Genomic DNA, 22,865 nt, shown 5'->3' with positions numbered 1-22,865 from the left:
TGTGTTCAAGGTGCCTTTGATGTGCGTGCAGCAGCTTCTGGAAAGTGGACTGCAGCTTTCCCACTCGTCAGCCCTCCCTCTCCCCCACCCTTCCCAACCTCCCCTCCCACCACCGCCACTTCAGCCCACACACGCAATTTGTTGGAGAAGGGAAAAAAAAAAAAGAGGAAAAAAAAAAAGTGATGAACAAGAAGTGGTGAATTACCCAAGCGACTTTCCTCAAAGAGCGAGCGAGCCGGGAAGAGGAGCTTGCGGCGAGCCCCCCGCAGCCCGCCCGGCGCACCGGAGCTGCCCGGGAGGGACCCGCCGAGCACCCACCGGGGACCGTGGGGGCTGCGTGGTTGGCGGAGTGTGAATGCAGCTCCGCAGCGAGGTGCAAAAAAAAGCCTTAGCTGCTTGCATTCGACTTGCGATGCCGGCTCCTCACTAGAATGCAAACCCTCGCCCAGGATGAAAACAGGTTTGTTGCAAATTCTCCTGGAAATGTTTCGTTCCCCACCGCCGCCACCTTCCTGTCTGAGATGTCAGAGAAGAGCTCGAGGATGACACGGTGGCAGATACCTCTGCTGCGTACCCTCCGCTGCTCTTTGGAGATGTTAAGGCAGAGATAAATCTTTTATGCAGCTGTCTTTTCATATCTGTAGCGGTTGCTGCACAATCTGCACTTGATTGCAGCTAAAATATTCTTTTTAGGATCCATTTCACAAAACGATGCAAAATAAACACAGATGGGAGAAGTGGGGGAGAGAAAGCTGTAATGAAGTAGTGATGGTGGACTGATCTTCCCTCCTTCCCCCTCTCCGATGCCCTCCCCCCAAATGTGAGCCTTTTCTGAACACAAAATGCTACGTTTCTGTTTTAAAGCACTAAAGATTTTGGGGGGGTCTTCAGCTGAGGTTTTGGAGGGAGACTTCCATCAGTGGTGCTTGCCTTACTGACTGACTTTCCCAAATGTCTGTGGCTACCAAGCCCATCAGCCTCTATCTTGCCTTCACCTGTCTTAAAGTATGTCTTGTTTCTTCCAACATCTTGCAGGTCATTCTCCCAGAATGCCAGAGGAAAGTTCGCCAAAGCGGAGTCCTCAAAACATCCCATACAAGGACCTGCCCCATATCGTCAATGCTGATGGGCAGTATCTCTTCTGCAGGTATTGGAAGCCAGCAGCAGCTCCCAGGTGAGCACTTTCCGGCAAATGTCCTTTTTTACGATCAGTAAATAAGACTCTGTTTGTGTAATTATTATTTATAGCTTGACTGGTGTTACAGGGCTGTGTGCATGGAGCTTTATAGAGCCACTAAGAGAGATTTCTCTCATCTGAGAGAGCCCCTACTGGAAAGGCTGTATTCTCCAAACCTTTACTCACTCAAGTCGGCCTTATAGATGTAAAACAGGGAGTTACTGTCATTTTACGCACAGCTGGCTTGGTTGGCAGTTCAGTATGCTACCGGGTGGCACATGCAGGTGGCTGATGCCTATCAGCAATAAACAACTATCTTCAAACTAATAGCACAGGCAATCAGGGAGGGGCGGGATACAGGCTTAGGGATGTCTACTCTTTCTGATTTTCTCAGTGTCAACAAATTAAACATCAGCATCTGACTTCGATTTCAACAGTAGTAGCCGAAATAGGGCAACAGGCGGAATATGGTTTGACTGCATTGCTTTTTGACTGTTGTTTGGGCTTTTTTTACTTATTTATAGTTAGTAATGATTTAGGAGCTCTTTCACTGGCAGCTGTGATTTCAAAACTGACCTCAGTAATAAATACGGACAAGGAACAAGACAGATAAATTTCTCTAGTGTTTTTGTCATAATTTAGATAATCCCTTTACTGTAATAGCTTTCTGTGCTGATTGTGTGCTGATTATGATCTGCTATATAAAGCTATATCTGTTTCTCCCATAGTTAGGATCCTTCTTCTTCCTCCCTGTATCTGCTGGCTTGGCATGTATTTATGCTACCACTAGTTATACACGTAGCTACTTCATAAAAATCTGGATATTGTTTTATTGTTTTCTTTTTCGGCAAGCCAACAGGAAAAGCTGTGCTGATTTTATACAGCTAGAAAACAGTCACAGGAAAAAGTTGTTCAAGCTGTAGTGGGGAGTTAAACTTTTTCCTTGACCACCCAACAGATTAGATGTCATCCTCTGTCCAAATCAGCCTGCAACTGCACCGAGAGATGGATATGGGTCCAAGTTAGCTGGCCTTGGGTTTTATGCCTGCCAAACTAAGGGGTAGTAGGAATAACATAGAGCTGGGAGGTGGGCAAGCACCGAAGTACACTGTCCGCAGAGGGGAGGGCACTATAGTTCCATTGCACTGGTCAGGCTGTAGAACATGGGTCTTGGTTAAGATCGCCTGGTCCACAGAACGTTTTTTAGTTACTTCTGCTTACTGCCTTTCAGAAACAAGAAGGAAAGTTTTTGGCACTGGTGCTTTACATAGTCTTTGCGCCAACCTGAAGATTTCCTCTACAGAAGAGAAAAGTGCTATTAAAACAAGCTTCTACTGTGAAACCAGGCTGTCTTGTATTATAATGCTAATTAATCATTAACTGCCCACAACGGGTCTTCACCCAGTTGTGGAATTGGTTTCTTTTTTCATGTTTAATTTCTTAGCAAATTAGTAGTGAGTGGATGGGTCTTTGATCCAGAAATAAAAGGATGATAAAGAGCTGAGAGTTAAAACTTGGTGTCTAAGTCCTCTGGGTAGTTAATTTTTTTTAGGGCTCTGTGCAGCAAGCAGTTAATTGAGAGCGAGCTTGCCCTAGTTTTGTGACAACAAAAGTGGATGGGCTCAGTGTTGCTCATTTACGAGTGGTTCCTAAGTGTGTTGTGTGTGTGTGTTTGCATTTGCGTGTTTGTGTATAAGGAGGGGGCGTACTGTTTATTATTAGCTCTTTTTGCATTGTTATGGATGAGAGAGTTGGTAAGTGAGTGAATAACAAGTTAGTGCCTGGATCCTACAGTCAAGAATGCTCTTGAAGTGCTTTGATAGGCAAACCAAAAATACATTTGTTTTTTTTCCCCTCTCACTTTTCATAAGTAGCTCAGCTTCTTCTGCTTCATATGTAGAAGCTCAGGAACTTTCATCTAAAAATGTTCAGTGAAAGTGATCTATATATATGTGTATAGGGAGAGAAAGAGAGACACCTCAGGGGACTTTTACAGGCTTGTTACAGTTTATTCTATTTCAAATACTGAAGGCGATTCTTTCAATCTTCTAACTCAATTGTTGATTCAGGTTCAAATCTTAACGCTAATGAATGACGCTATAACCGTCAAACGGTGGGCTCTTTCATTGATCTGTTATGCATCTAATCCCAGCTAGAGCTATAGAAATACCTCTTCACTGCAGATGCCCAAAGGTTATCATTGCCTTGTCTTCTGTTAGAATAGAACTTATCATCCTTGATCCCTCCCCCAGGGAGGGGAAAACCCGGGATATCTGCCAAAGGAAAAATTAAAAAGTAGCCCTAGCCTGGGGTTGAAGAGCAAACAATGGCTAGGCAGTCTCTGAGAGTGGGGCCGACCGACAGACATTACCCCTCGGAGCTGGGCCTTCTCTTTTATCTCCTCAAACAGACCCACAAAGGTGGATAAAGACTGTAGCAGACTAATGTGCTGTAGCCTTTTTTTTAAAAAAAAACAAAACAGTTTGTTGGGAAGATGGGGAAATTTTGTGAGGCTTTTTTGCTTCATGCTCACAAATATCCAGGCTCTGATCCTGTGTGGTGTTGATCTGACTGATCAGCCCATACTGGTGCACATATGGAAGCTTTGTTGTAAGTGCCACCGAGGCCAAGGTTGTCCTGTGAGTGAAAGGCACCTATTGTGAGTTCCTCAGCAGGGTCTGCTTTGTTTCGAAGGGGGATTTAGGTGATTACTGCACAGGAAGCTGACGCACAGAGGCACTCAGATGTCATAATGATTAGATGGGGTAGATAGAGAAGGTAGTAATGGGACTAAGGAAGGAGAGCCACAGTGTTTTCCACTTGTTTTTCAGGTGGGAAGTCACTCCCAACAGCAGAGCTGGGGACTGGGTGTCTTCTTCTATTGCTGTCTGCTGGCAGCAATGCAGGTGCAACTTCCCCGGCCAGCAGCCCTGCAAGCTGCCCAACTTGTTGAGCCAGTTTCATCTTAAGATGTAATTAAGTGGTCTTGTTGAATGCAGCAGGGAAGAAGAAGCAGTATGTACTGGTGTCGTTTTCACCTATCGTGCCAACAGCAGGATTTGTGGAGCATGAAAACAGGTAGCTCTTTGGCACTGAGTGCTCACTAGTCAGTGCAGAGCTTCAGATCTGGACAAGGCAGGGCATTTTCAGGACCGTGTAATGTTGTTTGGAGGAAGTAAATTGCTGGTACCAAACCAGATAGATCTTGTGCCTATAGCGTGTCCCAGTAGTCAAGGAAATCCTACTTCATGGGAAAGCAGTCTTTGTGTAAACAAAAACAATGCTTCCATGCAAGGTTAAAACCTCTGCCACCGCCCTGAGCGGTCTCAGTCAAAATATGAGGTAACAGGAGGTGAGGAATTAAGAAACCATGCTCTGTTCCTAGCTCTCAGACAAAGCTGCTAAGAATAGAGGTGGGATGAGGAAGGGGAAGGAAAGTTGGGAGGAGAAGTCAGACATTTCCTCTGAGGCCCCTAAAGGGCCTGGAGAAGTTCAGAGATGACCCTCTTTTCCTCTCTGTTCTGTATCCCTGTAGCTTTTTCTGGATGCTACAGCTGTTCCTGTCACTGCCTAGATAAGCACAAACAGTCTGTTCTGGGGCACTTTCAGCCCCTCTGCTTGACCTCAAATAAACCCTGTGAGATTTATTAATCCAGGGTAGTTTTTTTCAAAGGTGCTAATAGCCTGCAGCCACCATTGACTTCAGACAAAGTGATGCTTAACTCTCTCCCTGTAGATCAGCCACTCTAGGGTGGACACTTGAAGCTTGAGACACTTGTAGTTAGAGGATGCTTTTGAAAGTGTGGGTTCCAAACATCCTTGTATCTGAGCTTCCTCATGGATCAAACAAATCATTATCTGGCTAGTTAGCATGATGCTTGTGTGTCTCTCCACGTAGTGGTCTCTAGGTGCACTTAGATGATTGCCAGCAACTGAAGTGGTCTGCCTGAGGAGGCTGCCTGAAGCTGAGACATGTGTGGGTCACAGATGTGTTCCCAGTCAATTGTTAATGTACACTAAAATGGATTGGCTCAACTTTAGACATCGTGACCGTGTTTAAGTGAGCAGAGTTGCAATTGTCTGAGTAAACAGTGTCTTTGTAGGAGTTCTTTCAGTTCTACACCTGACAAGTGTGATTAAAAATACAAAAATAAACAAACAAAAAGCACTCGCTTTTCTGTTTACTTTTAAAAATTTGTTTTACTCTTTGAAAAATGCCTGTCATTCATTCTGACATGTTAGCAGTGAAAGGCCAAGCCAATAAGGAGAAAATATATTTCTCTCTTCCCCAAGGACTTTGCAGAAGTGCCTGTGGTGCAGAAATACAAACTGCCTTTATATTTGAACTGGCCCTTAAATTGTGGATATTGCTTGCTGATTTTGGCACCTCATTACCAGCATTTCCATGGATTTCCAGAAGAACAGCACAGCTCCCAGCATGAGCAGATGACAAAGCTGAATATGACTTTCAGACCCTTCCAAAATGAATAAATAAATAAATAAACCCAAGTGAAGTCAAAGCAAAGGGAATCAAGTCACTAATTATAATGTCTTTAATGATACTGTGTTAGTCTCTAGAAATACTTAAAGGAATTTCTAATTCAGTGTCACTCTTGAAGAACACTTTTATTTGTACTAATGAGGTCAACTTCAATCTAACACATAAGGCCCAAATTTGTATGGTACAAAGTGACTTATGTCAGCACAGTTTCTCGTAGGATGAATTCAGCTCCCTCTGTGTGTCTGATCACATCGTACACAGTGCAAAGGGGAAATAACAATTATCATTGTTGAATCAGCATTCCAGGCTTTGCTTGCTGTGTTGCTATTACCTGAGTTTCTAAAGCCTCCCTTCTATTCATCAGCCGTGTATGTGTTCCTTTAATGCCTATGTCCTCTTTGCTCCATGCGACTGTCTTATTCACGGTGAATGGAGGCATCCTTTTATGATTTCTTACGCATTTCCAGAGGATGGGCGAATTAGCAAACCAGCTTCACGTAAGAGAGACTCTGACAGACAGGAGAGCAGCTGTGGTTCTTGCTGTAGATATTTCCAGCTGGCTTTTTTAGCAGGATAATTTTTTTCAGTCCCCACAGGAATGCTCAACAGAAGCAAATCTGCCTTTTATTCCACAGAACCCAAGGAAAAAGGCAAATAACAAAGGGAATAACAACTGTAATTTAAACTGTCCCTTTTGCTCATTGCCCTGTTAGGATCAGCTTCTGAGCACAAGCGTACAACTTTGTGACACTGGTGTGTGGGAACAAGGTGACTTTAGGAGTTCCCTGTTGTGAATCTCAAAGCAGTAAAATTTCATCCTGGTCCTGAGACAGCAGCAAAGGAAGCAAAATCGATGTTGGTTCTCAGTGAGCCACCTGATAAACTCTTGGAAATGGTGCTGTCCAGCACGGTGAATATCAGAGGTAGAGGCAGAAATAGGAGAAAAGAAGAAAAATGCTCTTGAGATTGTGTTGAAAAACTCAATTTCTGCCCATGATTCTGGGAGAGACTGAAGGCTGAGCAAACCTTGCTTTTCTCATGCAAATAATTCATTTGCTTTTAATGGGATTACAAGTCTGGTGATCAGTATTGGCTTTGTACCATGACTCTGATGGATCCCCTAGCTGGTCACTCAGCAGTTAGAGCCCTGCCTGTCCCTCCAGGTCTCTTTATCATGAGCAGACCCTGCACTGGCTCTCCTCTCAGACTCTGGTGCATAAATTTTCTTCAGCTCATCAGACTGGGAGCACTCTAAACCAGTTACTTGTTGACAGTGGTGCAATAGTTGCAGCAGACAAACTCATCAACCTTATCAGGGTTCCAGATGCAAGAGCACTTTACTTCACTAGCACAAGAAATGTGTAGGTTTAGACAAAATGATAAAACCAGCCACACACAGTTCCTTGCCTCAATTTCTTCAGCACTCTTGAACATCCCTTGGGAACACACAGCAGCTCTTTTAGATCACCGTGAATACATCTACAACAGGAGTTGACTGGCATAGTTGTACTGGCTAGAAGAGGGTGTTTTTTCTAGATGCCTATTGCAGAGGAGTTGGCCTGTGTTTCCTTGCAAGTTGCCTTCAAGCTGCTGTGAGTTTGTGCTTTCCAAAACCACGGCGAACATCTGATCTCTTTGTTCTTCTAGGGAAATTGCATTGTTCTAAGAGCTGTCCCTGCAGACACATTTGGCTGAGCTGCCTTCCCTAGGTTCAGGTGTGCCTTTGCCCTAATGTGCTTCCACTTGAATGGAAGCCATCAGTGTTTTAAACCTCCTATTGTGCCTTATCCAAGAGATGTGACACAACCCTGATAGCAAAAGGCTGATTCTCCTAAGTATCCAAGGAGGTAGTATTGCATCCTGCCCATCAGATTCCTTAAGATATGCTTAGGCAGGTCTCTTACCTCATCACACCCCAGTTAGGTCCTTAACTATACCCATATGACCCTGCCCTGTACTCTACCAGTACAGATGTTCTGACACTGTATCAGTATGGCTTATTATCCTACAGGGAGGAAATTAGCAGCACCAGGGTAAGTAAAGTTTTTTGACATCACTAAAACCATATCTCTCCTAGCGTTTCTTCTTGCAGACCAATAACATTTCACTTATGTTAAGTGGAAGAGAAATACTGGTACAGCTATCCCAAATACCAACCTTGGGCTAGTCCCAACCATAAATATCTTCTAAAGCAACGACACCTGGGGGAGCCACTGGGTGGTGGTGTCAGGAAGGCATCTCAAAGCTGACCAGACTCTCTGTCCAGACAGTGGTACCAAGGTGTGGCCTTGGGGACAGGCAGGGAACGGCCAGTGGAAGTGGTCCTGGTGGCCAGAGCGCTTCGGTCAGATTTGCCTGCCTCCAGGCACACTGCTACGGGCTGTCCACATCAGCTAGGGCAGGAGAGGGGACGGGTCTTGGAGCGTGCTCTACTTTGGGATGTGTTTGTTTCTCCTAGACACATGCAGTATGTCTGTGTCCAGAGGGATTCATTATTTTTGCAGTGGCAGCCATGTAGCCATTTTCAATGTCCCAAGACCTTGAGTAACACCAGACTTCATGGGTACTTCCACTGGAATGAAAGAGACTCCCCTTCTGCATTACAGACACTTGCTCTCCAGCCAGAAGCTATCTTCATTTCTGTTTGGCAGGCGCTCGCTTGATGATGGGAGCCTCAGAATCCTCCCATACCAAGTGATGGCAAGGGCAGCTTGCTAGACCTAGAAAATTTAGTGTCAGAAAACAGAATGAAGAAGTCATTGAGGAGCAGAGAACGGACAAAACACATGGTGAGGACAGTCATTAGGCAGTGACACAATGACCAGTGATTTACAGAATCAGACCCTTAATTTCTCTGTGCTTTTGTTTCTTCATCTAAAATTGGGTGTAATCATCCAGGCAAATGATATAAATTGGGTCCGGAGTCCCTAGATAAAAGGTGCTAGAGAAAGTAAATTATTCCTTGAGGTTTTGGTGGATGAAGAGTGCTTGATGTCTGAAGAGAGGTTTTTAAAAAAATCCACTAAGTGATGCATTAGTTGTTCTCTGCTGTTCAGCTACAAGTAAATTGTCTCAGCAGCAATCCGTTAAAAGAAAGAAAAGAGAGAGAAAAAAAAAGGAAACAAAATATTGACAACTGGGCTAAAGCCAAACATTCAGCAGTAGTAGTGTAGTAATCATTTGCTCCAGTATTGTGTATAGATGGGTAAGGAGAAAATGTACGAACTGCTATAGATTTGGTAGGAAAGAAAGATTACTGATCTTTTTCAGCCATCTATCTAACCTATGATAAGAAGGGCTTGCTCTGTATGTTTTCTCTCTTCCTTGATGAAGCTTGAAGCTTGCAGAGTGAGGGAATAAAACTTAAATCTTTGGCCTTTTTTTAGAACAGAAAGCTGGCTTAATTCGCTGTAGGTGTCAGCAGGTTAGCTAGTTCACCAGCTGGCAAAATGAGCTTATTTTTATAAGTTTTCAACGTATTTTTTGCTTTTATTTTTCAAAACTATCTCAATGAGGTTTCAAATTCAACCGTCAAATTCCAGAAATCTGCAGTGGCTTAATTTGCTGGGCTAAAGGCATGAGGAGTGATGAGGAATCAGTAAGTAATTAAATTGTTGTAGAGATAACATCTATCCCACTTAATGGTTAAGCTTTTTCTTCATTTTTTCAATTTTGTGTGAGAGCTAGTCTACAATATTTGGAGTATTAAACACTGTATTCTAGGCAGCATTCATAATCTCATGTTATGAAAAGGATATTCAAGCCATCAGCTCTCCGCAGATGATTTTAGCAAGGAGCGCCAAGCATCTCAACCCAGGTTGTCTTGAAAATGCACAGATCATCTCTCTGACACTGTTAGCAGCCCACAAGTTCATTAGGACAGAAAGCTTTTTAAAAATTGACTTTTTCTTCCCAGGTTTGCTGTGGCCCCATGCACGTAGCACAGGGCTGGAGCCCAGGGAACCCATGGTGACATTTTGACCCTGCTGTTAAAACTCCCGCTGATTGCTGGAGGGTCGGGTTTTGCCTCAGGCTGTGTGTCCATCCTTGCCTCTGGCATGCTGTGTTGCCATGGGCAAGGTTTTTCCTCTCTTGTGCTTCAGTTTACATGACAGTGGGAGGAAGGGAGGGTTGATCCTTGCTTGGGACAGGGTAATGGATCAGAGCACCTCTTGATGCCCTGTTCATCTTTGCATTATGTGACTCTGCAACAAGCTTAGTTGCACCCTTCGTAAAGCATTTTGGTTTTTGTGAATGAGGAGTGTTGTACAAAAGCCAGCTGTTGTTATTATTTGTGCTGTTTACTTACTGGTCACATTTCTCGGCGCTGGGGAATGGAAGAAAAAATCAATCAGCAGATTCACTTTGTTTACATTTAATTTCACTTTCAGTGTTTGGGGAATGTTGATTTGTTCAACACCCCTCCTTCCTCTAAACCGCCTAGTTTTACATAGTCGGTGGAAGCATTGTCTCGTTCTTACACGTAGGTCTACATTTCTCTTTTGAAGCATCATTTAAGGGTTCTGACCATCAGGGGTTTGCTTCCCGCTGTGCGTGTTCTCCTGTTGCTTTAGGAGAGGCGGTCGGACCCCTCAGCCCAGCTAAATGTAGCATCAGGGCTCGTTCACCTTTTGCTAAGCCCAGCCCGGTTTCGGCCGTGCCCCTGCTCAGCCGCCCCGCGGCTCAGCGGGCAGTCTGCGAACCTCTGCTGCCCCGTACGGCCCCGCCAGCGCTCGGGCACCACGCAGGGCACGGGCACGGGTGCTCCAGCGCTCCCGAGCCCCGTCCCTGTCTCGCGACAGCCGAGGTCTCTCTTGCTGCCCGTGTCCCACACGGCACGTGCAACGCTTCGACCCTCGCCCGGGAGCTCTGCGTCTCCGACGCCGGCGGCGGCCCCGGTGCCGCGCTGTAGCGGTGCAGCTGACGAAGATGAAGCTCTTCCCGTTGCAGGCTGCGACAGATGCCCCCCTCACATGTGATCCGACGAACGGTGTCTTGTGAGTTGGCAGAGGAGAAACTCAGGAGGAAGGACAACACATCTTCCCTGCTGCTAGCTCAGACACCAGCTCTGACTCTTCGCTGGCAGTCGGAAGAGTCGGAGCCGGCCTGGCAGTGGCGGCGTTAATAACTGCGGTGTTGAAAGTATTTGCTCTTGATGTTGCTGAGGCTTTCTAAAAATGGTCAGAAATATGTGGTACTTCTCAGTTTCTGGTGAAGCGCTCCACATAAAACACAGCGTTCCTGCAGCAGAATAACAGCTTGTGGTTTAAATAAATGTTGTTATTTCTGCTCTGCTGTAGGTGTACATGTATGTTTTGGTTCAGTGACTGCCAGATACTGTAAATGAGTATTGATTTCCTTTTCTATTTTAAGCTTTTCTGCAGAAAAGGCATCCCACATGCCTTTAGCTTTCTTTGCCTGTACCTAAAGTGATTGCAGCCAAGGATTTATCTAACTAAATACTTTTTTATTTTATTGTTACCACTCATCCTTATTTTTGTAGTTGCCCCCAAGTTGGTCAGTTTTGGAGTTTAAAGCTATTACATCCAGCCCTTTTTGAGAGCAAATCAACAAGATAGTGTTTAAAACTCATGGCAAGTGGTTCCTTATTTACATTAGCATTGCAGCTCTTGCTGCCACAGGTAAAGCTGTCTTGGTGTTAGAAATGAAAGAACATTTTAGGAAGCAAGTAGCTAAAGTCTTTGGATGGCCAGATTAGCTCAGTGAGGCCAAGAAATAACACAGACTTGGATTTGGCAACCATAGGCTGAAGTCTGTATCCATTTGTTAACTTTTAAGTCATCTGTAGGTAAACCATTGCACCTCAGCCACAGTTCAAATTTACTTTTTGGTTCAAAACATGAATAAACATTTCAGCCTTTAAATCACATGTTGCGGCGATCACTGTCTTAGCAGGATTCCTGTGTCTCACATTTAAGTGCTCACGTTCAACTTTCTCTCCTACTTCAGGTCTATGGCAAGCATGGAACAGTAAATTAATTGGAACACGCTCAAAGCCTTGGCAAACACTTTGCCTGTGACATTACTGATTTCCCAGAGGAATAGCTGCTGATATTGATTTTGACAGAGCTTGTAAAGCCTCTTGCTGCAAAGATTCCTCTCGTAGCCGGGCAGGGCTGAAGTGCAGCTCTGGGATGTGCCGAGATAGGATTATTCATTGGAAATTGATGTGCTTAATCTCAAAGTATGTTAAAATAGACGTAAGTGCTTTATGATTAAGAAATCAATCCCTGAGTTTCTGTCTCTAATTTTATGGGATAATTCCACCCTGGCTTTTGGAAAATGACGGAGAAAAAGATTGGCTATTTGGAGACTCATGTTATCTGTGATATTTGAGCTTTTTATGAGTTTGTCAGTTTGTTAAAGATAACCAATTAAGATCTCTGCCAGCACAGAGGACTGCAGACAAAATTGGATCAGAAAGGTAAAAGTGAGGATGGGTAATGGACTCAGTGCAGGAAGTAATCAAGAGTTCCACATTATAGGTGGAATTGCCTGGTTACAAACCGTACTATCAGGTCTAAGTATTTCAGGGAATTGAAGTTTTATGTTTTGCTTTAAATCATTGCCATACAATTGGGAATTGCACAGCCAGTGCTTTATTAAAAAGTAATAATATCATACTATCTTGAATTCACAGAACAGGTAAAGTGTCATCCCCTTTCTTGCTCTTTACTTATTCACAGCTCTCTTCCAAGCTAGCGAAGATTTGCCCATGTAAGCCCAAAATGCCTGATCAAAGTACTTCAGTTGTGCAGTTTTTATTGCAAGGAATGGCTTGGAAATGCTCTGACCCCCTTGTGCCAGATGTGCGCTTTTCAGCTTCTTCCCTGCACAGGTGCTAGGGTGATGAGCTGAATTCTTCCTTTAATAAGTTTTTCAATATTGCTTGTCAGGAGTTGTCTGTGCCATCCACTCCCTGCAATAACAGCTTGAGACTGGAAGTGATTAGAGCCACGGCTAGAGTCTAAAACATGGACAATCCCATTTTTAAGAGCCATTGATTTTGTGGGGAGACTGACCATGAAGAACCCCCGATAAGCCCAGGTTCAGACCACTAGTGTTGTTGAAAAATAGCTTGTGAAAAAAATGAAGTCAAAAGACGTCTACAGAATTGTCTTAAGAGGACTTTAGGAAACAGTGCTTGACATTTAGACATTGCGTCCTCTGCACCACTTTATGATTTGTCTCAAATTATAAGCACTTCTTGGCTAACACTTGAAAATAACCGAGCAAACAAGCACGTTACTAAGGACTTAAAAGTCACCATGTACTTGTGTGGACCTAACCAGAGAGATGGCTTTACTAAGTAAAGTAATTTACATTTGTTTGAAACCTACAGAAGCTCAACTAGAACTCGTGACCTCGATAGAGGGATACTGCTGTCTAATTCCATCTTCTGTGTTGTGCTGAAAGGTGAGATGAAATGGTCAAAATGGGGCTAGGTTGCCATGTAGGCAGCATTCTTGCATGGCTTGATCTGCTCCCTTAATCAAGCACACCTTTCTAGGAAGCCTGCTTGGTCTTTTGGGGTTGAGTTGGGTTTGTCAGGCTATGAGCTTACAGCAGCCGTAAGTAGTGACTTGTCACTGGAACAGGTACCAGTGTTCTGAATGTGCCGAGACTGCAAGTGAACTCAGTAAGAAGGAACTGGTTTTGCACAGCTACTTTGAAACAGAGACGTACTTTTATATAAAAATACCTTCTTTGTTCAGTGAACAGATTTAGTCCTGAACTAGTGAGTAGTGCTGAGTTTGAGCGATAGTGACTGTGCAGAAGAAAGCTTCTGGCCCTTTAATAGCAGCTTGCTCATGCTTTGAAAGGACAGTCCATCTAATTACGCAAGCCTTTCTTTTTCCAAGGCTTTGGCTTACCAGGCAGTGCCTGCATTTTGATTTCAAGAAGAAACTGCTACACGACTGGCTAAACGGTAATTTTTGTCCCTTTGGAAATCGTTAGAGGTTCAGTGCAAGTCCGTGAAAGAGGAGGGGGAGGTCTGCAAAAACTGGTCTTGCTCTTACTCCCTGTTTGTTGGTTCTCCATTAAGAATCATGGTCCTGCAGCCACCTTCCATCTGCGGTGGCTTTGCTTCCAAGTGAAAATTAATTTTTAATAAAATTAACAAGAGGTATCTTATTTTTCCTGATTTCCAAGGGGATCTATGTCAGAAACTCTTTTGCGTCTTAGCATATTCTTCCTCCGCACCTTAAAGCTAATCTAAAAATTTGGGGTGTGATTTCAGATCGACTTGAATTTTGCAGCTGATGTCTTCTATTTAAATAATGCTTTACACAGTTTTCTTAGAAATACACTGACTGCTTTGTGCATTCATCCTTGTAGTTCCCCTTGGGAGATATGACCTCCATTTTATCTCTCTTGTAGCCCTTGTACTGAGGAAGGGCTGAAGCAGAGCAAAGTACAGAACTGGCATGTCCAATTCCAGCCTTACTCCCAGCCAGGTCCAGGGGCAGTTCTGCCCGAGCTCCCTCCAAGTCATCCTCAGCCTTGTGTGTGCGGTGATGCCTACACCTTGCCTCTTTGGAAACAGAAGTCACAATTCTTCTTTCAAGGATTCCTGTGCTCTGTAGAAGGGCAGCAGCAAGAGGAAAGCGCAGCTCCAAACCCTGCGCTGCCCACGTCTCCAGAGTGCTTGTCTGCCGTGCAGATTCAGAGCAGTAGGTCTGGCAGCCAGTTCTGCCGAGGAAAACCCCATCTCTGATATCAAAGTGGAGGAGTGTCTCCCCGAGGCAGACCGTGTAACTCTAGAATCCCTTCTTCTCAGTTTTATCCAAGAAGGGGGTGGGAAGATCCGGCACATGAATTTTGAGCTACACACCACGCATTTTACCTCTGATCTCAGCCTTGTGTCCCCTAAAATATTACTTCAAAGCTTCCTTGAAACAAAATACAGCTGGTCTCAAATGTTAACTTTGCAGAGATTTGTCCAGAGCTATGCAGTTGCAAGGTTCCAATAATTCCTTCCCTCCCAGCCCCATGTGAAGTTTCCTTCATCTCTTTTCCCTATATTAGACCACTCATGAGTTATTCTCGGTGAGGGCTTGCTTTTCGAATAGCTACAATAAATCAGCATAAGCTGTTTCTCCAAATTGTTTTCTGCTGGCTCTAGCTAGATCCTGTTGAACTGTTTGTTTTGAAATATATCTGTACTACCCAGTTCTGTCTCTGCCCCATTGATTTATGGTGTCTACACTTTCTGGTGTTGTTGAATAGCTTATCCATGTTACTCCTCCTGAAGGCCATGGCAGTTCTCAAATGCTCTCCTAACTCTATGCTGATGAGGGATTGTGATTTTGAGATGTATGATGAGACCAGGCTTGCAGACATGTTGCAAGAGAGTTGTTCATGGAAGAAAGTGGAGATTTTAAGACTGAGCCCTAAGTCTTTATGATGCTAGACAGTAGGATGCTGCTTAAACTAATAGCAGCCCGTTTGGACAGGCTTGAATCAGAACTTCCAAGCCTGAGTAAATGGGGAAAGTAAGTAGGAAGCAGAATTTGCTGGAGAGGTTTATTTTTTAGTTTAGGATCTCGACAGGAATGAAGCTACTGATTGTATTTGACTAGATCAAACCAAATCAAACAAAAAACAAATGTGCAGAATCCTCAGTCCCCATGAGCTCTATAAAATCAAGTGGAAATTTTGTAGTGTGAGCGTATGTCTCCTTTGACATATTCTATGGTGATTAAAGGTTTTTCACAGGTTAAACGTCTACATTCTTGAACTATTGCTTACCTCAGTCTATCTGGAAGAGGTGAATTCCTCCGGATTTGGAGCTCTGTGAGATACCCATGCTGATGCTACATGGTCTGTGATATTGAGAGGAGGTCGATAGACACTCGATTCCAGGCCATTGCCATTCTGACTTGCTTTTTCTCCTTAGTTGGGAAAACCAGCTATAGAACTGCTGGTTTAACATAACATTGTTCAACTTCAATGATAGCTGAAAAAGGAGGTGGCTACCCAGATTATGGACCTGCATAGCAAAGCTATAGGCCAGTAAAGCAGAAGCTAAGAATGCATTTCTCAAAAAAACTGAGCAAGAGAGCAAGCAAAGCTCTTGGGTGTAATGCCTCCTTGAAACATGGCTTGGAATTGGGAGCAATGTCATTCCTCTTGCACCTTCAGAGGGACATAACTCTGCACGTTTCCTAGAGACGGAAGGACAGCATGAAGGGATACACCCGACTCCGCCATAAATATTCCTGTCTAATCGGAGTCACCAGGCTGAACTCTTAGCTAACTGCGTGGGTCATGAGCACGCACAACATGAGAGAAATTGCCATAACTATTTGTAATCCCTGCCCGTGGCCCAGGTTTTGTCAGGGTTGCTTTGGGACACAAATCATCTCAGGAAAAAAAAAAAAAAGAGCAAAAGCTGACTCAAAAAGCAGATACAGAGACATCTCTCTTCCAAACTTCAGGTCTTACATCCAAAGCAAGAGAAAAGGTCACTAATTGTGAACAAAACAATTCATTCTTCATAATGTGTTCTTGGAAATGATAAGCTGGAAATTAAAAGAAAAAAAAAGGTAATCTTTAACCACATACCAAGGGTGGAAAATTGGAATGACAGTTAAAGCTCAACAATGTTACAAGCTGCTTAATGCATAATCTTATTATGTGAAAGATAACTAATCTTCATAATCAGTGAGGACCACTAACCCAACTAACACAAGAATGCATATCTTTAATTGATTTTCCATTATCATATACTTTGGAAGCAAAATATACATACATGAAATTACATTTTTAACAAGTTAAAAAGGTCTGTGAGCAACTATCCAGTTGCTTGTCCAAAAATGCCACCAGTGAAATGTTTTTGATAAATAAAGGTTAATTGTTCACTGTGGTTCTAAGACTCGGGCTGATGCCAGCTACAAAGAAATTGATAAATCAGCTCAAACAACACAACAAGCTGTAATACTTCATTTCAGTAAGCCAGTCATTTTTCTGGCAGCCTAGCTATCTCAGAGCTTTCCTGTCAGTTAGTTTTTAAAAATTACTTTAGGAATTTAGTGTCAAGTATTCAAAACTGCTCAAGTCAGATGTTCTTTGTTAGAGCTGATCTGGTTCTGGTAACAACGTACATAATACCAAATGAAAAGCATAGCTGCCTTACATAGAATAACATGGCATTAGCTTAAGTTGCAAGGGCTTGATTCAGGAAATCACTTCCACGTGTGATTAAATCAGTCCTTATTCAGGACAGCATTTATAAATCCTTTTTAACTTTCATCTTGTACTTTGTAAGTCCTACTGACTTCCATGAGTTGAAGAAAGTTTCCTGAGTTTAAGCAATTACTTAAACATTGTTCTGAGGAGGGATGCTTTTGAATGGTGTGGAAAAGATTGCATTTTTCATATATGTAGTCATAGGAAGCTTGTCTTCAGCTCTTTGGTCTAGTCCCAGTGTTTTGGGTTATTTTCTGGCAGTAAAAGAGCATGCACGGGGTCCCACAGAAGTGTCTCTGTCCCCAGAGGACACAAGATGTTAAAATCATACCGTCCCACTCACAACCTTCCTCATCTAGTTCAGTTTCAACGTGATTTTTGTTGAAAATAAAGCAAGAACATGGGTCTTATGCACTGTGTTTCTGGCCTGCCAGATTTCATAGCACAGCAGCTTTCTGAGTGTTGTTTCAAGGTATGTTTCTTCTAATGACCAAGCCCTGGTTTAAGAGGCTCTTGCTCACTTGCATAAGCCTGGTGCTGCAATTTATTTTCCCTGCAATTGTTCTCCTGCAATTGATTGTGGAATTGCATCTCTAAACAATTGTCCTGGCATGGCAGAGAGAGCAGAGGTGGCAACATGTGCCCAGCAATAAAGAAAGTGAGAACCTCTAAAACCGGTTCCACTCTTGCACCTAGAACTGAATTGCTGCCCTGTGAAGCTGCTCCCCATGGAAGTGAAATTTTAGAGGATGTGAGGTTACAGCGAGAAATATGGAAGCATTGCAAACAGCTAAAGCTTAGATCAGCTGGTGACCTCTCCGAGAGGCAGGACAATGTGTTCATATGGGTTTGTGCACACCGACTTTGCGTTGCAGCCTGGCTTCTACCACTCCCAACCTCCCTGATTCGGGAAAGGATGTTTGCTCGTGCTGTGTACCAACTGTGTATTGCTTACTCAGCAAGCTGCAACTGCAACACGGAGGGACTGGTACCAGTCATGGGTGACCAGCACAGTGGAGATGTGGGAGCAGGGAGTGGTCACTGGTATATACCATCACCTCCGAGTGGGAGATAAGTAACCATAGCCAGTAGTTGATTTGAACAGTGGTTGTCCTGCCCTGTTGTTGTAATAAGTAACTGCATCTGTTTGCCAAGCTGTGCAGTACCAGGAGGCAGAAACCTGCAGTGGGGACGGAGGAGGCGGTGAAGGCTATGGGAGGGGCAGGGATCTGTGAAAACCGTCTGCTGCTTTTGCAAACAGCAGTCAATAAACTGGTTTCCTTTAATAGCCATAACTGTTGTTGCGCTAGTTAGGTGAAAGCAAGCACGTGGATGCTTACTCATGCTCAGCTCACACCTTGGCTTTGTGTGGAAACACACCTGCTGAACGTGGGGAAATCGTGCTGCCGCGTGATGAGGTGCTTTCTTGAGCAGATGCCAAAACAATGCTATTTCGAGATGTGCAGCAATTACAGTTCCACCAGCCAAAGCCAGCTGAAGCATCCAAAAAACCATCAGGTTTTCTTGCCTGCGGTTAGAGAGACCGGAGTTAGCAAGGGTTCAGGCACAGGTCAGTCTCCACCAGAAAGCTTTGCAGGCTGCGCACGATGTTTTCTACCTGACATGTGCGAGTTTCCAAGGATTTCACCAGTACAGTTGCAAGAGCTGGAGGTGAAGAAATTTCTCCCCAGGATCAATTTCATACATGGCCAATACGCAAACTTTGTTTAAACAAAATTTCCATTGAGGTGGCACGCAGAGGCACTGCTGCAGTCCTGCAAAATCTTAAAGCCTGCAGGGTTTCTGTATTAAACGACTCTGTTGAAAGCAGTCTCTGATACTCTGTTATTTAAGCCGTTGTGGTAGGAAAGAGCAGGCTGCGATTCTAGAACAGGGGTGTCTGCAAAAATGTTTACATACAGTGAAGAACTGCTGTCAGTCAATCTAATCACTCGTATTTTCATGCCAGCTTGCTAGTGAAAATATGTTGAACCATGTATTTGTTATACTGCTTTCAAGTATTATTTGCCAAATCTAAACTTGTTTTTTAATGGAAAATGGGAGATTAGGTGAGAGAGCCAAATCCTTCAATCGTTGCTCAGATGATACTCATACTAATTTCAATTTTTCAAGCTGTTGTGTTTAATGTACGGCCCCTGTGCTTAGACATGAAAGCTGGAGCTAAAGAGCTGTGTAGATGTGACCTAGTTTTTAGTCAGTAAAGCCACTCTCACTTTTTATTGATCAACAAAACGAGCTACTTCTGTTTCAGTGTAACAATTTGGAAATTTTGCTCCTTGTTTATGACTATTGATAGGACAAAACTTTCAAAAGTATCTAAGTCTTCTTGACAGCTACTGCCATTAGGGCTTTTAAGGCAAAAACAGTCTCAGGAATTTTATTCAGTATTTTGCAGACAAATGATAACCCAGGTCTCTTCCCTGTGGTGTCCAAAGGCTCAGTTCTGCAATGCCGGGCAATCGTACTAGATGAGAGGAGAGGTTACATGAACACCTGGCCTCTCTGAAGCATTGAGTTTTTTTCTTTTCTCACTGGTTTCACAGAAGATGATGGGTCTGAGCATCCAGCAGGATGTTGTCAGGCAGAGTCGTGGTGCTACATCAGTGTGAATGAAAGCAAAACTAGGGCTATGCTGTCAGGGGGGATGAAATAACAGCAAGAATTTCCTGGCAGAGATCTCTTTGCCAGCTTCCCATTAGGTTTCATTCACTTGATGCATTTCAGTGCATACATTCAAATAATATTTCTCTGAGAAATGAAGGGCTGTGTTCAGTCAGCCAAGCTGTACCTTAATCTCTCTGCCTAGTCAGCAGAAAAAAATACAGGTCCTCTAAAGAGTAACTGAGGGCTTAAGTAAGACACTGAGCAGGGAAGCTGTCAAGAGCCAGGTAATAGGAGGTGTACGGCAGAGAGACTTAGCCTGGCTGAGTCTGTTGGATATCAAGATGATGGGTACACAGAAATTTTCTCTCACATTTCCTTAGTTTCTGCATCGGTGTCCTGTGCACGCAGTGCCACTGCTTGCTGTACGGCAGAGCCCACAGCCTGTGGGTTAACAGCCTGGCTTTGCTTCACCCTGTACCCCCTGCTGCTTTTCTGAATGTTTGGCAGATCTGCTAGCCCCAGACATGGGGACTGTGATGTCTCTTTAGGAGACCCAGAACCAGGGCTGAGGTACCAGACCATTACGCGTAGGTGGAGAAAGCATTTATTTTCAAGGGCATGTACAGAGTAATGACTCGCTCTTCCAGCACTGGTCGCAGTGTCTCTGCTGGGCTGCCTGTGTCTGGGAGAGGTGGGACACATAAAGCCATGATGCCTCTGCTGCAGAAAGTTCATATTCTCCACTGTGGAATGAGCAGTGTCTCCATTTCTTCAGTATTTGGAGCTATAATAATAGACCCTGCACTCTGAAAATCAGACTGTCTGGCAGGTGCATTGATAACTTGACAAATCTATTGACCAGGGAAGATGACAAAGGAAGTAATGACTGCTCCACACTGATTGTTTTGAAACCTTCAGTGATACTAAAGAACGTTTGTAAGGCACAGCAACTTAAATATGCTACATGACCTAACCTCACCCTTGCTAATTAGTATTAGGCAGGTACCAGAGCATCTTTGCATTGCTGCTTTTGTGTTCGCAGTTTGCTCTGTAAAATCCTTCTGGTTTCGATGGATGCTCTTTCAAGCTGTCTAACATGACCAAATACTTTGAAGCAGGTGCTAATCAAAGAGCTAGAGCAGGAGTTTCTACATCACCCAACATCTTCTTTGCAGTAAATACACTGTCTAAAAAGGTATTCAAAACCTCAATCAAAATAAAGTTGAGGAATTCACTAGCTGCAAACTGCTGTTACTATTTTATGTTGTCAGTTCATTTAATATTTCACTGTTAATGTACTGAAAATGTCTAACTTGTAGCCTTCAAACTGTTTCGTGGTTGGTGATGTTGCAATGACAGGTGGTACTTTTAAATGAACAAGTTATGTTTATGTTGCTAAAGCTGGATTTTAAATAGTCACCTGTCAAATTCAGCAAAAATTCTGTAGTTTCATTGCTACTTCTGCTATAATTCTAGTCTAATTCTATACAGACTTTTCCCAGTAAAGACACTGGGAAGGTTCATTCAACTTCAGTGACTCTCACTTGATGCCATTCCAGTAAAAGTAAACTATCATTGGTAAAAATGGAATCTTTGAAGATAAGTATTTGCGTGTCTTTCAAAAAGAAGTGTCTATTAGACTGGGGTTTTTTATGATCCCTCTCTGTAGTTGTATGGTGGCCAGGTAAGAGTCACTTTAATCACCAAAGTGAAGCAACTGTTTTGGGGCAGAAACTGGAATGGTAAAATTATCAGAATTGGGGTCGAAAGATAAAATTCCAAACTCCCACCAGAGTTTTGGACTCTGCCTGAGACCTATTCTTTAGCTGAAATTTCGTCTTTAAGAGTGCTCTGTAGCATCAGACAATGTTGCAAGTTATAAAGTTAAGGACAATATTTGTATTTGAAACCACCGAGAGATACCAATCCCAAAATAAATCAATTATGTCAACACTTAGACTGTAGGAGCAGAATAGATGCCTCAAGCCCAAGATAGAGTTACCCAGCTCAAGGACTGATGCTGATGCCTATTTGCATCTTCAACTTGCAGCAGACCGTGGTGGCAAAGAAATGGGAAAGAGCAGTGTCTGTCCCATGAGCAGCTGACTTCCATGTGGTCTGTCCTACTACCACCTGGTGAAGACCAGGTTGATGGAAGGTCAGGATGGCAACTGTTTCCCGTCTGTTCAAACCCACCTCAGCCATTATATACTTGCCTTGTATTTGCTGATGTCTGAAATGCTGTTGCTAAATTGAAAATGCTGTTTTTACTTGCAGCTCTGAAACCTTTGTGGGTTGATTGCCAAGTTAATGATTTATACCTTAATGCTCCATTTAGGGCCCTCGTGTTTATCGCTCATGGCGCTGGGGAACACTGCGGCCGCTATGATGACTTGGCCCAGAGGCTGACAGGACTTAACTTGTTTGTTTTTGCCCATGACCATGGTGAGTAGCCTAAACCAGTATTTAATTTACGGCAGCTCAGGACTTTACTGAAGTAAATGCCATTAAAGCTACTCAGCAGTGAGAGAAACGTCGATAAAATATTTACACCTCAGCATAAATGAGAAAGGGATCATTTGTTGCTTTGTAAAGATCTACATATTGAATCTGTAAAAAGCTATCCCCGTTTACCTTGAGTTTTCCTCAGTCTCGTCCTTGACGTTACTGCTGGTGCTATTTTAACCTCTCTGTAAGGGATTATTTCTCTTTCACCTGCCTCTGGGGGGGTGAAGAGGTATGGTCCACTGTGAAAGTGGGACTGGGAGCCATGGTCCCAGAGGGGAGGCTGAAATGACAGCATAGCTTTCATATACTGATACAACTAGACAGCTGCACCCTTGGGACATGGAGAGGTGTGGAGACATCACAGACCTTTCTTTGGACACATCTCCGCAGTCCAGCAGAGATGCCAGAGCTGGCTGTACACACCTTGGTTCTGACAAGAAAGCAGCCTGAGTGCATGCAGGGCTGTGATAACACAGCAACACCACTTCAGCCCTCAGCCAGCAGGTCTGGGCAACGCTGTGCCAGACAGACTTACTGTCCCAGCCTCCTCTGGCTGGAAGATCTCTGCTCTGTGCTCCATTCTGCGATGTAGATATGCTGCGTATCACCAGATCTCCTCCTGCGCATGAACTGGAACACCCTGATAACATATTTGAACCATCTATCCTGGTTCTTTGGTAGCCTCCTGTCACACGTGACTTTTGCAGCTTCATGACTTCTTTGTGCTTGGAAGTCTTTGCTTTGTTTTTATTGTTGCAGATAGCTGCCTCCCTGCAAGAGTTACTCTAGATATTAGCAAAATGAATCAATGGGATTAATGATGGCAGTCGACAAAAGGAA

The 22,865-nt window shown here is 43.7% G+C and overlaps 1 protein-coding gene across 1 annotated transcript in view; it reads left to right on the top strand.

The window, feature by feature from the left end:
• Positions 1-283: 283 nt before the first annotated feature.
• The window catches only part of MGLL (monoglyceride lipase), a 66,867-nt gene continuing 44,285 nt past the window's right edge, over positions 284-22,865 (top strand). The window contains exons 1-4 of the mRNA XM_010571901.1: positions 284-310; positions 362-460; positions 1,036-1,174; positions 21,856-21,962. Coding sequence (XP_010570203.1) covers positions 451-460; positions 1,036-1,174; positions 21,856-21,962 — 256 coding nt within the window. The 5' untranslated portion in view covers positions 284-310; positions 362-450. The remainder of the gene's footprint in view (positions 311-361; positions 461-1,035; positions 1,175-21,855; positions 21,963-22,865) is intronic.

Source organism: Haliaeetus leucocephalus, unplaced genomic scaffold, assembly GCF_000737465.1.
Source record: "Haliaeetus leucocephalus isolate CR32 unplaced genomic scaffold, Haliaeetus_leucocephalus-4.0 Scaffold2, whole genome shotgun sequence".
In the NCBI taxonomy this organism is placed as follows: domain Eukaryota; kingdom Metazoa; phylum Chordata; class Aves; order Accipitriformes; family Accipitridae; genus Haliaeetus; species Haliaeetus leucocephalus.
The sequence above is the reverse complement of the archived record's forward strand: the minus strand, read 5'-3'. Positions and strand labels throughout refer to the sequence as shown.